Raw genomic sequence first — 17,536 nt, 5'->3', positions numbered from 1 at the left:
TATTCGTATGTTGTTTCATTTCATGTTGTCCCATAGCTCCCTTAGGCTCTCCTCCTGTCTTTTAATTTTTTTCTCCAATTGCAGTTCAGTTTGGGTGTGTTTTGTTTCCCTGTTTTCTCATTTGCTAATTCGGTCCTCCACTTCTCCTAGTCTACTGTTTAAACTTTCAATGGTGTTTTTTATTGCAGCTATATCACTCTTCATTTCTTCTTGGTTCTTACATAAGTTATTGATATTTTCATCCATTTCTTTTTGATTCTTACATAAGTTGTTGATTTTTTCATCTGTTTCTTCTTGATTCTAGCATAAATTGTTGATTTTTTCCTCCATCTGGTTTATGCACTCTAGGACCCTTAACACATTGTTTGTGGGTAGTTTTTATCGCGTGCTAACAGGTGGCACGGGCCATTTTTGCAGTTGAATAGATTGATTACCGTTATACCTGGAAGTACATACATAATTCACCATTGTATGTGTTAGAGACCCAAATTTTGTCCTTTGGAATTCGTATATCTGCATGTTAGCATCTCTTTAGAGCAATAAAATATAAAAATAAACGTATTTATACATTACCCGCATTCCACCGCTAGTCTATAAAAAACGTATTAATACGTGTCCCGCGCTCTACTACCAGTCAACGTAAGTAAAACGTATAAATACGTTTACCCGCATACAAAGTGTTAATCTGAATTCTTTTTCTGACATGTTGCATGCCTCTGTTTCACTTAGCTGCTTTTCTGGCGAGTCCCCCTCTTCTTTTCTTTGGAGTTTCTTTGTCTACCCATGTTTGATGTCACCGACAGATCTAGATGTTGAGTCATTTAGGGGCTGCTCCTTGGGTGGCTGTGGCTTCTCGGTCTGCAGTTGCTCCTTGGGTGGTTGTGGTAGCAGTTGCTCCTCAGTTGGCAGCAGCTCCTCTGGTGGGTGCTGTTCACAGCTGTGGTGGCTCCTCTGGCTGGTGGCGGGAGGCTTCTCACACAGCTGCTGTTCCTCAGACAGAGGGTGTGCTGATCTCGAGGCTGCTGTTCTTTGGATGGAGGCTAGCTGCATGCTGCTGTTGTTCCTCTGATGTGGTGGACTGCTTGTGGGGCTACTGCTCCTTGGACTTGGACAGGTTGATTGCAAGTCTGCTGCTCCTCGGATGGGGGTGGGCTGCTTCCACGGCAGCTGCTCTTTGGAAGGGAGTGAGCTGCACGTGTCGCTGCTCCTCTTCTCCAGGTGTCTGGTTATGTGGCTTTCTCTCTAGCACTTTAGCCAGACAGGATAAAATTCACCTTAACAAGACATGACTCAAGGGGAACAAAGCATGAATGTACTCACGACACCGATAACCCCAATATAAGTGACCACCTGAGAAAAGAGAATTAGGGGAGAGAAAAGAGAGTACAAATGATATCTAAGAGAGAGAGAGAGAGAGAGAGAGAGAGAGAGAGAGAAAAGAAGAAAAAAAAAGATAGGAGAGAAAAGGAAAAGGAGAAAATATATATATATATATATATATATATATATATATATATATATACACACACACACACACACACACATACACACATACACATACACACACACACACACACACACACACACACACACACACATATATATATGGAGAAAACACCACAGAATCAATAGATAAACCAAACAAATACAAACACCAAACACCCAGTAAAGAGGGTGGGGGCAGAATCTGTAGAGGTTGAGCTGATATACAGGAAATAAGGTTAAGAATTGGATCTGCAATTTTTTTTGTAGTAGAAGGCAAAATCAGTGATTATGTATCTTAGGTCATACATATATCTTGTTAGATATATAATAAGGGAAATACTGGTATATTATTTTTTCCCAAAAGCCAACATGCCACAATTGAATATATATCTATATTTTTTAAACTTAGGAGAAGCTGAATAACTTGGTACAGAAATGGTTCCCTGAGCTACCTCTGCTTCATCCTGAAATAGGATTACTTAAGTATATGGTAAGCTTTGTTTCCCTTGAGAATTACTACTCTGAAGACAGTGTTGAAACTAACGATGTTAAAATTGTGTGTCAGTGTTAAATTTATAATATCCATACTATAAAAATGTTTCTGATGAGTAGTTTCTGGGTATTATGAGAACTTTTGCTCAAAACTGGCTTTAATACTGGCACAGTGCATTCTAGGTGTCTTATTTTTTTAAATGATAGCAGTTTTAGCTGCTGGCCCAAGAGGTAGAATAAAAGCAAGACACTTATAGTCATGAGAAATTTATGCCAAATCTATCTTTTAAGTTAAAGTAGACTGGAGAAAATTGTAGAGATGTTGATGTGGGTATAGTTTTCTAGGCTGATAGGATTCAAAGCCTGGAAAATCAGGGTACTAGGCAGAAGGGCAGTGTGGAGCAGGATGGTAGACTGGCTCTTGAGGCAGAATTTGTTAACTCTGTGTTTTATTTTGCCTGGTAGTGATGGGGGGGGCTAGATACAATAGTTATTCTTTAAAAAAAAATATGTTTTTATTGATTTCAGAGAGGAAGGGAGAGGGGAAAGAGAGAGAAATATCAGTGATGAGAGAGAAACACTGATTGGTTGCCTCCTGCACAACCCCCACTGGGGGTCGAACCTGCAACCCAGGCATGTGCCCCTGACTGTAATTGAACCCAGGACTGCAAGCCAATGCTCCATCCATTGAGCCAAACTAGCTAGGGCACGATATTTATTCTTAAAGATTGACATTAAGTCCATGATAATAGCTCAAATATGGGGCACAAAGGGATATTCACATATTTGTGAACTCATAAACGTGAAGACTAAAGTTTCTTAAATTGTTAAAGAAATTACTGTAAAATCTTTGCAGATGAAACTTTAAAATAAAGTGGGGTTTTCCATGCAATTATTTAACTATAGCTTAGAGACTATCTCATGCAGAATGCGTGAGTGAATATGTGGTGTCATGTAGGACTTGAAAATTAATTAAAAAATATGCTAACCTGTTTTATTGTGGAAGAATATAAAAGGTTGGAATCAGGGATTATGGACTTCTTTAATGGTTTTAAGAAGTTTAACTGAGATGCATACTTAGGAAACCTCTGTGGATTGATTATAGGTTGTGGGTATTGACAACATTTAAGAAAAACCCAAAGCAGTTTTACAGTCCTTGTTATTAAAATTGTACAACAATGAAACTTGCTTAGCCTGTGTTGTTGATATTCAAGTTTTAGTGCAAAACATTATTTCTTTTTAAAAGTAGCAGAAATAATTTAGTAGAATGAAAATATTTGAAAATCATTTTCATTCTTGAGGATACCACTTCAAACAGATGCAGAATTACTAGAATTACTTCATAGTAGTCATCATTTTTAGGCTTCTCATTTCCGTTTTACAACCTCCTTTTTATTGTCACTTTAATATTTTTAGGAAACACAAGAAGTTTTACAAGTAAACATCAGGGTTCCTTGGAAGCATGTCTGGTTTATTCCATTCTTTTCAGAGTCTGTTCTATAACTGTAGTAGCAATTAAATTGATGATGATAATACTTTGGGTTTGTGGTTCAAGAGCCAGGAACTAGGAAAAAAATATGAAACTTTAAATATTTTTATTTCCTTGGGTTCTCCAGTAGGGTTAATGATGTCCACTTTAGCTAATAGCATGTAACTATGTTGATGACTTAAGTGTTGGGATTGTTTGGATTATTACTTTAACAAAAACTTGTGCCTAGAACTCTGGTGGTCTTCTTACTATGAGCTTGGAACGGGATCTTCTTGATGCTGAGCCCATGAAAGAACTTAGCAGCAAGCGTCCTTTGTTATGTTCTGAGGTTAATGGGCAGATAATTCTTTTAAAGGTAAGTTTAAGTTCTTCTGACTTATGGGAGATTCAGAAATGTAATGGGCTGTGGTGTTACTTTTTAGGAAAGTAAAAACGCACTGTTTGTTTTCTAAATTTTATTAGTTGACCAGTTTGATGACTATGCTTCTGGTTTGATAACCAGAACTAATGTTGAATTTAAAGCTTCCCTAAGTAATATATGTTTCTTAATAGGATACACTTGCTTTCCTTTTTCAAGTGAATTTATTACATTCTATCCAGTAGCTTTAAAAATTTTTTGTTTTTCTTATACTTATCTTTGAAATGAGTTATTATAAAATTTTACCTGTTTTGCCAACTCAGTCTTCTATTCTTTGATTTCTTCTCTTCATTGATCTGGGAAACTGTTATCATGATAATAGGATAATTAATTTGGCCTTAGTGGCTATGCATTGTGGATGTATATTAAGTCACAAGTAGAATTTTTCTTTCCTTTCTAAATTATAGCATTCAAAGCAGATAAAAAGGTACTTAAAAAGTTTAAAAATAAAATTAGATGTAATTTAACTTATGTAAAAATCATGATGTTGAAGTTGGAATGATGTATCATTAGAGTGGGATTTTTAATCTTGTAATTACCAGTGTCTCTCTTTTTGGTACAAGGGCTACTCTGTGGATGTTGATACAGAAGCCAGGGTGGTTCAGAGAACAGCTGCCTATCACAGAGCTTGGAGAGAAGCTAAGGAAGAGTCTGGGTTGCTACCATTGATATTCCTATTTCTGTGTAAGGTAAAGTTCTTATACTAATCTCGCAGAAAATGTTGCATTTAAAAAAAGTTTTAGCTTCCAGTTTTAGTGAGGCAATTACTCATTCCTTTTAAAATAAAGGTATCTTGTACAATCAATATATACTAAAAATATATTGAAGAATTTTTTACTTTGAGTCTTATTTTCTCTTTTGCTTCTTAGTCCGATCCTATGGCTTATCTGATGGTCCCCTACTATCCTAGGGCAAACTTGAATGCTATTCAAGCCAGTATGCCTCTAACTTCAGAGGTAAGTAAAAAGAAAAAAATCTATTTCCATGGATGTATTGAATGAGAAAATAACAGCTAATGTGTGTTTAGGGCATACTACTTGCTTTACACTATGTAAAATTTTTACTCATATTACTGTATTTGTCACATCTACCCTGCGATATGAGTTATCCCATTAAATACAGATGAAAAAATGTGAGGCTCACAGAGATTAAATGACTTGCACAGGGTCCCTTACCCAGTGGTAAAGGGCTCATGCTTAAAACTTAAGCTGTACTGTAAATTGCATAGTATATATAGCACTTGGTATTAGAAGTGTTTGAGTGACAACTTTAATTTCTGTCATAAATTTGAGTTAGTAATACCAATAAAGGACATCTTGATTTTTCCTGCCTGGTAACACTATTTCAGTCTCTTTTTCTCCCCCAGATGCCTTATATAGTCATTATTTGTAATCTAAGTCTTTTTAGAGACTGAAGTCTTTAAGTCATGTATAGACGATGTCACCAGTTACATAATCAAAGCTTCTGTCTTTAATTCTTTCTCTATGTTGTATTCTTATTAAAGATTCATTTGGAGGAAGCTTTACTCATTTCTGGAATAGTCTTTTAGTTACGTATTAAAATGATTTGCCTACTTCCTGACTTCTTTTGTGTGTACTTATGTATAGGAAGCTTTAAAGGTCATGAAAGGTGTTGCCCAAGGCCTGCATACATTGCACAAGGCTGACATAATTCATGGATCACTTCATCAGAACAATGTATTTGCTTTAAACCGTGAACAAGGAATTGTTGGAGATTTTGACTTCACCAAATCTGTGGTAAAATATCATGATTTTACAAATAGGTCCTAGACTTCATTTAATATTATTAGGCAGTATTTCAACACTTTTACATGATATAATTTATTGTAAGATCCTTGCCTTTAGTTTAAGTTGTGTCATGTAGTATAAGCAATTTGCTGTTATCAGCTAGATGCCAGAACAGAGTTTCTAAATTTTTGCATTACATTTTGTAACTATCAGTCTTAAGAGCAAGCTGACATTGTAGTCAGTGGCATTGACAACACTAAATATATTGTATCATCATCAAGATACATTTAATTGCTAGAAAATACACAGGGAAAGCTAGGTGGCTATTTTCTGCCTCTCCTATTAATACCCTTCCTCCTAATATATTATATATATATATATATATATATATATATATATATATATATATATATATGCTATTTTAAAATTAATGGGCATTTTTTAGAAACTTGGGAACCAAAGATGAAGATAGGAGGAGGAGAAGAGATAATTAACAGTAATTTGTGCTAGGTGATTACTAATTATTTTTAGCTTTCCCATGACTCTGTAAGGTAGATATTATTTCCATTTTATAAGTTAATTTAGGCTCAAAGAATTAGTTAAAGCCCAAGGTCACACAGCAAATAAATGGAGAGGAGAATTGCAGCCAAGGTCTGTCTAAATCCAGGTTTCACGTTCTTTTTTTAAAAAAAGATACATTTTTTATTGATTTCAGAGAGGAAGGGGGGGGGAGAGAGAGAGAGAGAGAGAAGAGAGAAGAGAGAAGAGAGAAGAGAGAGAGAAAGAGAAGCATCACTGATGAAAGAGAATCATTGATTAGCTGCCTCCTGCATGCTCCACGCTGGGGATTGAGCCTGCAACCCAGCATGATCCCTGACCAGTAATTGAACCTTGACCTCCTGGTTCATAGGTCGGCGCTCAACCACTGAGCCACAGAGTGGTTCAGTCAACTAGATATCTTTTGTTCTTGTTACTAGATATCTTTTGACACATCAGAAATGGTATACTTAGAAAATGTTCAGTAAAAAAGGAAAGTACTTTGTAGACTTTCAGTTTTTTTAAAAGTTACCTAGAATATTTTAGAATTAGAAAATAGCACGTCTTCTTTACCCTTATAACATTTATTTTAAAAATGTACCAAATGTTTAAATAAGTAGTGGTTCTTAGTTTTAAATCTACTTGAGTCTACAGTGTGAAATGTAACTGAAGTCTCACTGTTAATTTTATGACATTGATTTTAGGAGCAGTTTATAATAGCAGAAATTCGGTAAAAATACTTGATAACAGAAGAGAATGAAGTATTACAAATTAGTTTTTGTTGTTGTTGAATAGCTGTAGAGTACTTCACAGAGAGCCACCTCAACTGTGTTGCCTCTAAGATATTTAACCTGCTGTTTTCCTAGAGTCAGCGAGCCTCAGTGAACATGATGGTTGGCGACTTGAGTTTGATAGCACCTGAAGTGAAAATGGGAAAACCTGCTTCTCCAAGTTCTGACTTATATGCGTATGGCTGCATTTTATTGTGGGTATGTTATTTTTTTATTGAAATAGGTCATTCATTTGTGTGTGTGTGTGTGTGTGTGTGTGTGTGTGTATTTCAGTATATAAAGTGATGATTTTGTAGGGATTTTCCTCAACACAAAAAGCAGTGATAGATTTTTAGTAGAAAGTTGTTTGTTTTCCTTTTAAAAAAGTTTTATGACAAACTGTTGACATACTTTCTATCACTGATTATGTACTTTCTACAAATTGGCTTGCTATATATTTACATATCACACTGTTGTCTTAGTTTTATTAAAGTCAAGATTAACAGTGAAAGTGATTTTGTCCTATATTATCTGGAAGCAATTTATCCATATGTGGAAAATAAATGCTGAGTGAACCTTGAGTAAATATTCCTGATTTCAGTGTAAATCAGATAGCGATTTTTTTATTCAGGGTTTAAAACCATTCTTCCTGTGAATTATGAGGGGTTAAGTATTAATCAGGGAAGGATATCTGTTCTCACTTCTGCTTACCATTGTACTAGAGGTTCTAACCCAGGGTTCTGCAAAAGGCTAGATGATAAGTATTTAAGATCTCTGTAGTATGAAAGCAGTCATAGACAGTAAGTAAACGAATGAGTGTTATGGACATTGAAATTGGAATTTCTTATAATTTTAATATGTCAAGAAATAGTATTTTTTGATTTTATTTTAAACATTAAAAAATGGCTTCCAGCCCTAACCGGTTTGGCTCAGTGGATAGAGCGTCAGCCTGCGGACTCAAGGATCCCAGGTTTGATTCCGGTCAAGGGCATGTACCTTGGTTGCGGGCACATCCCCAGTAGGGAGTGTGCAGGAGGCAGCTGATCGGTGTTTCTCTCTCATCGATGTTTCTAACTCTCTATCCCTCTCCCTTCCTCTCTGTAAAAAATCAATTATATTTTAAAAAAAGAAATATCCTGTTGTTAAAAAAAAAATGGCTTCCAGGCTGTAAAAAAATAAGCAGTGGAATAGATTTGGCATGCAGGCCATAATTTGCTGATCCTGGTCTAGCCAGTGTAATAAGGCAACAAAAAGAAATAAAAAACATACTGTTTGAAAAGAAAGAAGTAAAGCTGTCTTTATTATATAGAAAATGTGTAGGAATGTACCTAAGAGCTACTAGAACTAAGAAGTTTAGTGAGGTTGCAGGAAAAAATGTCAGCATATAATAATTGTGTTTTCATATATTAGCAAAATAAAATAGGAAATGGAAATAAATCACTTACAGTAGTGACAGCTATACACTGAAAATTATAAAGTGTTTAGAGAAATGAAAGGAGACATAAATAAGTGGAAAAATGTACCATGCTCATGGACTAGAAGACTCAATGTTGAATGGATCTGAGTTCTTCTCAAATTGGTCTACAGAGTCAATACAATTTCAACAACAATACTTCTAGGCTTTCAGTAATTGTCAATCAAATTCTATAATTTATATGACAATACATAGGATCTGAGATAGCTAAAATAATTTTAAAACATATAATTGGAGGACTTAAACTACCTGAATTTAAGACTTAATGAAATTAAAAAATCAGGAAAGTGTGATGTTGGTGTACACTTAGACATACAGATCAGTGGGGCAGAATAGACACAGTAGGAATAGACAATTATATGTGGTTGGTTGATTAAAAATAGTATTTTATTTTTTTATTACAATTGATGTACAATATTATATTAATTTCAGGTGTAAAACCCAGTTATTAGACATTTATAGAACTTAAGTGATAACCCTGATAAATGTAGTACCCATCTAACATGGTTAATACAATATTATTGCCTATATTCTCTATGCTGTACTTTATATTCCCATGACTGTTGTATAACTACCACTTTGTATTTCCTAATCCCTACACCTTTTTTCACCCATTCCCTCACCCCCTCTCCCATTTGGCAACTCTGTTTGTTTTTTTTGTATCTATGAGTCTGTTTCCGATCTGCTTGTTCGTTTATTTTTTAGATTCCACATGTAAGTGAAATCATATCACATTTGTCTCTCTGCCTGATTTATTGCACTTAGCATAATAACCTCTAGGTCCATCAATGTTATTGCAGATGGCAGGATTTCATTCTGTTTTTTTATGGCTGAATCATTTCATTGTGTATATGTACCACATCTTATTCAATGCTGCAGTGAGAATGTGGATGCATATGTTTTTGATTTAGTGTGGTGTCAGTTGTTATTCTGCTTTTTCTTGCTGCTTTTAAGATTCTCTCTTTGTCTTTAATCTTTGGCATTTTAATTATGAAGTGTCTTTGTGTGGGCCTCTTTGGGCTCATCTTGATTGGGACTCTGTGCTTCTTGGACTTGTATGTCTGTTTCCTTCACCAGGTTAGGGAAATTTTTTGTCAGTATGTTTTCAAATATGTTTCTAATTCCTTGCTCTCTCTCTTCTCCTTCTGGCACCCCCATCATGCAAATGTTGGTACTTTTGAAGTTGTCCCAGAGGTTCCTTAAACTATTCACATTATTTTAAATTCTTTTTTCTTTTTACTGCTCTGATTAGGTGTTTTTTTCCTACCTTGGCTTCCAAATCACTGATTTGATCCTCTGTTTCATCCAACCCACTTTGTATTCTTGATGTCAGATATGGTATTCTTCATTTCTGGCTAGTTCTTTTTCATGGTTTCTATGTTCTTTTTCAATAGTTGTAGTTCTTAGTAAGTTCTTTGAGCATCCTTATAACCATTACTTTGAACTCTGATAAATTGCTTGCCTTCATTTCATTTCACTCTTTTTTTCTGGAGATTCCTCCTGTTCTTTCATTTGGGACTTGTTTCTTCATCTGTGTATTAGAACTGCTATGGGGTGGTCTTATGTAGTAGGTGTGCTGTGGGACCCAGTGGTTGTACTCTCCTTGATTTCCTGAGCTGGGTGCCGTAGGAATGTCCCTTATGTGGCTTTTGTGGGCCCTCCTGTTGTAATTGGGTCTTGATTGTTATTGGCCCATTCATGGTTGGGATCAACCCTCAGGCTGGCTGACATATGAGGCTCAACTCTGACCACACTGTGCAAGCTGCTGTGCTGGTGCATTTTTGAGGTGTCTTGTTGGGTTCAGTAGAACAATCTTCCAGATCACCTGACTTCTGTTCTCCAGGAATGTTTCTTGTGTGTTATGTACACCCCCCCTGCTATGGTTGAACTTGAATGCTGTTGGCCCTTTCGTGGGTGGAGTTAAAACTTCACTGGGTGACTATAAGGTAAACTTGGATCACCATGCATGAAATGCTGTGTAGGGGCTGCCCCCCGAGGCAGCGTTGTTTCCAGCAAGATATGGCGCCTTCCAGAATCCCCCTTTGGGTGTGCCACTTGTGTGACTAGTTGGGTCAAGCTCTGGTGTAGTCTGAAAGCCACCACTGGTTGTGTTAGTTCTGGGTCTACCTGAGTGGGGTTCAGGTTCAGGTCACTGTCAGACGTTCTGAGTAACCGACCTTGGGCTGCCTGTCTTTAACTACTACTCTGTTCAGTTTGTGTCTGTATTGACTGGACCTGATGTGTGGGAAGGGCCAATCTGTGTAAAAAGGTTGCCTTCTTCCAGCTTTGAGCTAGGAGCAGATCCATAAAAGGACAGAAGCTTCCTGATGTCCAATTCTACCTGTCAGCTACTCTGTCTCCCCTGAGGTTGCCTGCTCTTCCTCCAGAGCCTTCTGAAGAGAGACTGTAGGATGAACTTAGGCTAGCTGAGATAGGGTTAGGGAAAGTAGCCCCTGGTTCAAAGCCAAACCCCTCGGTCTCTGACAGTCTGCAACTCTAGTTTCCTCTGTGGAGGCTCACTGTAGGTTCAGGTTGGGTACAGGAGCAAGCTTAGCCTGCCTGGGCTCAGGACGATAGATCAAAAGTCTCTTGTTGAGGATGATGCCAGTCCAGCCAGCAGGAGTGGGCTAAGCATTTCTCTGGTCCAGACAATAGCCTCCCTCTAAAGCTCTTACACTTTGAATGCCCAGTTCTGAGCTGCTCTCCCTTCCTGCCATGGAACTACAGGGTTATGTGGGACTTGGCAGAGCTGATCCAGTCTCCCGTTGGGAATAGTGCTTGTAAGGTGAGGAAGTATTAAAAGAGACTATACTGTGTGCAACCACTCTGATTGATACTTTAGGGGGGTCCCCAGGAACTATTTGGTTGTTTGTGAACAAGTTCTTATTATAATGAAAGTATTTTTATCCTGCAAGGGTTAATGTGCTTTCTTTGAGTTAGCTCTTCTCTTCTCTTCTCCCCAGAATCTGAAGAGTTCCAGATTTGACTTTGTTATAGGGTCAGTATTGGTACTTTGGGAATTTATTCTTTCTGATTTTTCTTTACAGCTTTCTGTTCAAAATCAGGAATTTGAGACAAATGAAGAGGGAATCCCGAAAGTGGATCAGTTTCGTTTGGTATGTGACTTTTTTGTCATTTACTTGTTGCAAATATGATATAGATGTGTAGTAGTAATGTAAACTTAAATATTTGACTGAAAGTGCCCTCTAATTATTGTAAGAATGCCAAATAGCATTCACAATAAAGAAATATTGAAAAAAAATTTAAGTACTCTACTTAAATTACTGCTAGAGAATTACTGCTAGAAAAGACTGCTGGAGTGTATGTTTTTCACACAAATTATAGAAATAATCTAAGTAACAATTAAGGAAAAATAGTCTTCTGTATCTTCCAAATTGATATTGTATTAAAATTAATATTTTACTTAAAAAATATTTTTATTGATTTCAGAGAGGAAGGGAGAGGGAGAGAGAGATAGAAACATCAGTGATGAGAGAGAATCATTGATTGGCTGCCTCCTGCATGCTTCCTACTGGAGATCGAGCCCGCAAACTGGGCGTGTCCCCCTGAATAGAATCGAACCTGGGACCCTTCAGTCCTGCCATCCAACACTCTATCCACTGAGCCAAACCGGCTGGGGCTGTTTTACTTTTTTTTATAAATACCTAGCTGTATCTTTTTTTGTCACACATCTATGTCATTCATATTGCTTTGCCATTCATATGTGTATTCAGCCAACATATTTTGAGTATCTATTCTATACCAGAAATTGAACTAGGGGCTGGGTTACTAGGATTGCAGCATTGAAAAAATTAATAATTTGGAAATGTGAACAAGCAAACAACCAAGATCTATAAATAGAGTATTTTTAAAAAATATATTTTTATTGATTTCAGAGAGAAAGAGAGATAGAAATATAAATGATGAAAGTGAATTATTGATTGGTTGCCTCCTGCATGCCTCCTACTGGGGATCAAACCTGCAACCTGGGCATGTGCCCTGACCTGGAATTTAACTGCAGTGTCCTGGTTCATGGGTCAGTGCTTATCTATTGAGCCACGCCAAAAAGGCTATACATAGAATATTAAGAAAGTACTTTGGAGGAAGCCAATTTTTAATTCTGTAGAGAAAGGGGGAAGCAATTAGTTACTTGAGGTGAATCTTCAAGACTGAATTAGAAATTTACATGCGGTAGAGTGAGATGGTAGGCATTTCTGATAAAGACAAAAGCCTGCACTAAGGTATGAAAATATTAAATTATTTTGAAATGGGATACTATAATATGACTAAATATCAAGAAGTTAAATATTGCAGTAAATGAGTCTACAAAAGTAAGTGATCAGGCTCTAAAAGTTCTTATGCTATTTTTTAAATGAAGAAAATATTTTATAATGTTTTACCACTGTTTTTTATGAACTTACTTTTTTTAAGAGCAGTTTTTAAGTTCACAAACAAAATTGAGATGAAGGTACAGAGAGTTCTCATATACTTCCTTCTCTCACATATGCATAGTCTATCCATTATCAACATCCCCCACAAGAGTGGTACATTTATTACAACTGATGAACCTATGACCTACTTTGGCACATCTTTATTACCTAAAGTTTAAAGTTTACATTAAGGTTCACTCTTGGTGTACATTCTTATGGATTTGGACAAATGTATGATGACATGTAGCCACCATGATAGTATTATACAGAATATTTTCACTGCCCTAAAAATCCTCTGTGTTCTGACTGTTCATCTCTACCTTCCCCAGGTCTGGGTAACCACTGATCTCTTTACTGACTCCATAGTTTGGCTTTTTCCAGAATGTCAGATAGCTTGTTTCCTTTTGGTTTTGACTTTTAGAGATTGCTTTTCTACTTGTTCTCTAATTGTGTTTTATGATTTTGTAAAAGTTTATAATCTATGAGAGGGAAACCTTAAGAAAAATTTTTTTGTTTTTCATGATTTTGGGGACTTGAGTAACTAAACTATTTTTTTCTAGTACTTACATAATTTTATTTTTTAAATTTAGATTTTTGATACATGTGGAATTATCCTAGTGTTTGGTTGGAGAAATATATCTGATCTTTTTCAGTGGGTAGCTATTTGTCCCAATATCTTTTATTAAAAAGCTATCCTCTCCCTTCATTGGAAAATGCCATCGTTTCATTTACTGAAATTTCATTGGTGTAAGAGTATATTGTTAATTTTTCTATTTTGTTCTGTTTGGTTTTTTTTGTTTATTTAAATTATAGTGCAATATTCTTTCAATTAACAGACTTTAATGCAGGTTTGTCTTCAGTGTAAACTTTTTAATACTTGGGAAGGCTAGTTTCTGCTATTTTTATCAGGCCTTTCATGTCTCTTCTTGCCTATTCTTCTAAAACAGCGGTTCTCAACCTGTGGGTCGCGACCCCTTTGGCGGTTGAACGACCCTTTCACAGGGGTCGCCTAAGACCATCCTGCATATCAGATATTTACATTACGATTCATAACAGTAGCAACATTACAGTTATGAAGTAGCAACGAAAATAATTTTATGGTTGGGTCACAACATGAGGAACTGTATTTAAAGGGCCAGAAAGTTGAGAACCACTGTAAAAGATCTTTATAGTTAACTTATTTAGTTTCAAGGGGTGGTGGTGGTAATGATTATATTTTCTTGGAATCATTTAAGTTTATAAGTTAACTTAGGGACACATTTGAGGTGAGAGTCTTTGTCTAAAAACATGATAGAATTTTCTACTTGTTCTAAACCTACTTTTTTGGTTTTCAAGAGCATGTACTATTTTTATAATTTAGATTTTGTAAATTTTAGTTAAGTTTATACCTGTCTCTTTAAATATGTTTAAAAAGATATTCTGTAGAGTGCATTATGGGCATTGACATTCATTCATTTAGCAAATGAATGTCTGCTATATTCCTGACAGTGTACTTAATTGTTGGGGATGAAGTGATAATCTAAAGTTTTTGATCTTAAAGATATTTGTATCTAATGAGGACACTAACAATAAACAGGTAATTTTCATTCACTTGAAATAGGCTCTAATTGGCATCATGATAGGGGGCCAAAAAAGGCATATCCAGTGATTTGGGAGGTAGAAATAATGGAGGATCAACATTATGGTGGTGTTTACATGTGATAATACTAAAAAACGTTCTTTGAAATAGTGGCACATAAATATTGACTCCCATAATGATAATGAAACTGATAGTGGTAGTAGAAGAGTTCCCAGAGGAGATCACTTCAAAAGTGAAACCAGAAGCAGTTGACCAAGTAAAGTGGGATCCCCACGCAGATAGAGGAGCTTCAGTGTACATTTTTATCATGACAAGCTCTGACCATTGCCCTAAAAATGAGGGGAAAGGGGAAGTCATAAAATGTCCTGTTTTGGAATTTCACTTGTTTCTTGAGACATTTTAGCTGTGTTTCTTTTGTAATTCAGTTTCATTGTTTAATTATTGAGTAATTCATTTCTGGTAAAAACTGGTTGAATTTTGTAGAAATCTTAAAAAATCTAAGTAGGAAAAAGCGATTTTAGATCTGTAACATTGGTTAAAAGTGTTTTTGAATCTGATCCTCCTTCCTCATTGCAGGTTTGTCTTTTTGTTTGTTTTGATTTGATTTTTGTTTTGCCACATCTCTTTTTCCTTGCAGGGTGATAATGTCAAATCCCTCCTATGTAGTTTGATCTATCGGAGAAGTTCAATGACTGCTGAGCAAGTTTTGAATGCTGAATGTTTCTTGCTACCAAAAGGGAAATCAACTTCAAATCCAGAAAAAGATACTGAATATATGCAGTATAAAGAGGAAGAAGAATTAAAGTTGGAGAACTTGGATAAATATAAAGAAAAGACAAGAAGTGGTGAAGCCACCTTTGATTGATAGATTAGGATTCTTTTGTTGTTGCAGATGTTCTCTTTAAAAACTCAGTTTGGTTGGTTAAATAAACAGGAAAAAGCCTGGAAGTGTTCTATAGCTAGTTGGGTTAGGTCTTTGGTATTCCAATTTTGAAAAATAAAAGATATTTGGCTTTGCAAAAGGTTGTATATTTTGAAGTTTCATTTAACTGGAGGTGTTAAGGAAAGATTTTCTGTCTATTATTTCTTGAAATTACATAATTAGACTAATATACTTGTAATAGAAAAGGTTATTAGATTGTTGGACAGATCCTAGGCGGATTTTTAGCATATTGGCCAGCTGATGATGAAGGGTGATGCTTTTGTTCAATAAATGATAGTTGCTTCTGCTTTGTACCTAGTTCTGGGGATAGAAAGTAAGTAAAACATGGTCTTTACACTTACAAATCATACCATCTATTGAGAAAGTCAGAGATATAAACATATCGTCATAATACAATATGGAACATCCAGTGATAGCTCTGGACAAAGCCTTTTGGGATTGAAGAGGAGGGGCACTTATACTATGGAGGAAGGTAGTACTTTAGTTAAATCTTAAAGGATGAGTAGTAAAGGTCAAGGTGGGGCAAGAGTATCTTAAGTAGCAGAGAAAGCATGATGAAAGCACTGAAGGGAGAAACAGTTTGTTGCATTTAGTAGTATAAAATCTGAGGCTTGGAATAGTCTTACAGGTAGATGAGGGCTTTGTATGGAATAATAAAAGGCTTACACCTAATCATTCTATAGGAAATGTGGAGTCATTGAAGAATATTAAATAGCTTTAGTTCCCTCAAAATCCATCTCATACCCACTACCGGATAGATGGTAGAGAGATTGGTTAGAAGGGTATTATAAAAAAAGTAGGTGACAAATGATGAAAACAGATTTAGGGAAGTAGAAATAGTGATGAAACATGAGACATAATTATAAAGTAATTAGGCAGATCAGTTGGACTTGGTGATTGAAATATATGTAAAGTATGGTAGATTTCTAGTCGCCTATGCAAAATCTAGTCTTCCTTTTTTCTTAGTAATAGATTCCAATTTTATTTGGGGTGGCAGTGTAATTGACTAAAATATTACATTCACCATTTTCTCTTAATTGAGGCCTTTTGACCAGGTTCTTGCAAATAAAGTTCCTTAAAAGGAGGTAACTTAGCTGGGAAATGTGCCCCTTTGCCTTTACCCCTTTCCTATTGCCTAGACATTAACATGATGGGTTAGAACAGTGGTTCTGAACCTTCTGGCCCTTTAAATACAGTTCCTCATGTTGTGACCCAACCATAAAATTATTTTCGTTGCTACTTCATAACTGTAATGTTGCTACTGTTATGAATCGTAATGTAAATATCTGATATGCAGGATGGTCTTAGGCGACCCCTGTGAAAGGGTCGTTAGACCGCCAAAGGGGTCGCGACCCACAGGTTGAGAACCGCTGGGTTAGAATTTGAGTGGTGTCCTTAGGATGAAACCCATCAACTAGGATGATGGAGCAGCAAATCAAAGGAGCTGGTGTCCGTAATATTCTGGAGCTTCTGTGCTAGCCTCAAGCTTTCATGTTACAGCCTCCACGTCACTTGAGGACCCCAATTGAAATTCAGATTCTAGCTCTACTCCAGACTCACTAAATGAGAATCTCTGGGGTGGAGCCTGGCAATCTGTACTTTAACAGGTGCTTTAAATTACTCTAATGTACGAAAAAAAACCATTGCCATGCATTCAAGTCATTGCTACCTTTTGGTTTCCTGTTTTATTTTTATTTTTTTTTATTGTTGCTTAAAGTATTACAAAGGGTATTACATATGTGTCCTTTTTTACCCCATCCTTGACAATCCCCTGGCCTTCCCTACCCCCCAGTGTCTTATGTCCATTGGTTATGCTTATATGCATGCATACAAGTCCTTCGGTTGATCTCTTACCCCCTCCCTCCTGCCCCCCAACTGTCCCTGGCCTTCCTGCTGCAGTTTGACAATCTGTTTGAGGCAGCTCTGCCTCTGTAAGTTTATAATGGTCTTTATTATCCATGAATGAGTGAGATCATGTGGTATTTTTCCTTCATTGACTGGCTTATTTCACTTAGCATAATGCTCTCCAGTTCCATCCATGCCGTTGCAAATGGTAAGAGCTCCTTCTTTTTTACAGCAGCATAGTATTCCATCGTGTAGATGTACCACAGTTTGCTAATCCATTCATCTACTGATGGGCACTTAGGCTGTTTCCAGATCTTAGCTATGGT

The 17,536-nt window shown here is 36.3% G+C and overlaps 1 protein-coding gene across 2 annotated transcripts in view; it reads left to right on the top strand.

Annotated features, from left to right (window-relative positions):
• Positions 1-15,389, top strand: part of STK31 (serine/threonine kinase 31) — a 56,417-nt gene extending 41,028 nt beyond the window's left edge. The window contains exons 16-23 of one of the 2 annotated variants that reach the window (XM_036326991.1): positions 1,895-1,975; positions 3,696-3,821; positions 4,448-4,573; positions 4,754-4,840; positions 5,492-5,641; positions 7,036-7,158; positions 11,461-11,529; positions 15,060-15,389. In XM_036326991.1, the coding sequence (XP_036182884.1) occupies positions 1,895-1,975; positions 3,696-3,821; positions 4,448-4,573; positions 4,754-4,840; positions 5,492-5,641; positions 7,036-7,158; positions 11,461-11,529; positions 15,060-15,287 (990 nt within the window). In that variant the 3' untranslated portion in view covers positions 15,288-15,389. The remainder of the gene's footprint in view (positions 1-1,894; positions 1,976-3,695; positions 3,822-4,447; positions 4,574-4,753; positions 4,841-5,491; positions 5,642-7,035; positions 7,159-11,460; positions 11,530-15,059) is intronic. The other variant, XM_036326992.1, reaches the window with a different exon arrangement.
• Positions 15,390-17,536: the final 2,147 nt, after the last annotated feature.

The sequence above is a fragment of the Myotis myotis genome, unplaced genomic scaffold (assembly GCF_014108235.1).
Source record: "Myotis myotis isolate mMyoMyo1 unplaced genomic scaffold, mMyoMyo1.p scaffold_m19_p_11, whole genome shotgun sequence".
Classification (NCBI taxonomy): Eukaryota; Metazoa; Chordata; class Mammalia; order Chiroptera; family Vespertilionidae; genus Myotis; species Myotis myotis.
Note: the sequence above shows the minus strand (reverse complement) of the source record. Positions and strands in the feature narration are given on the sequence as shown.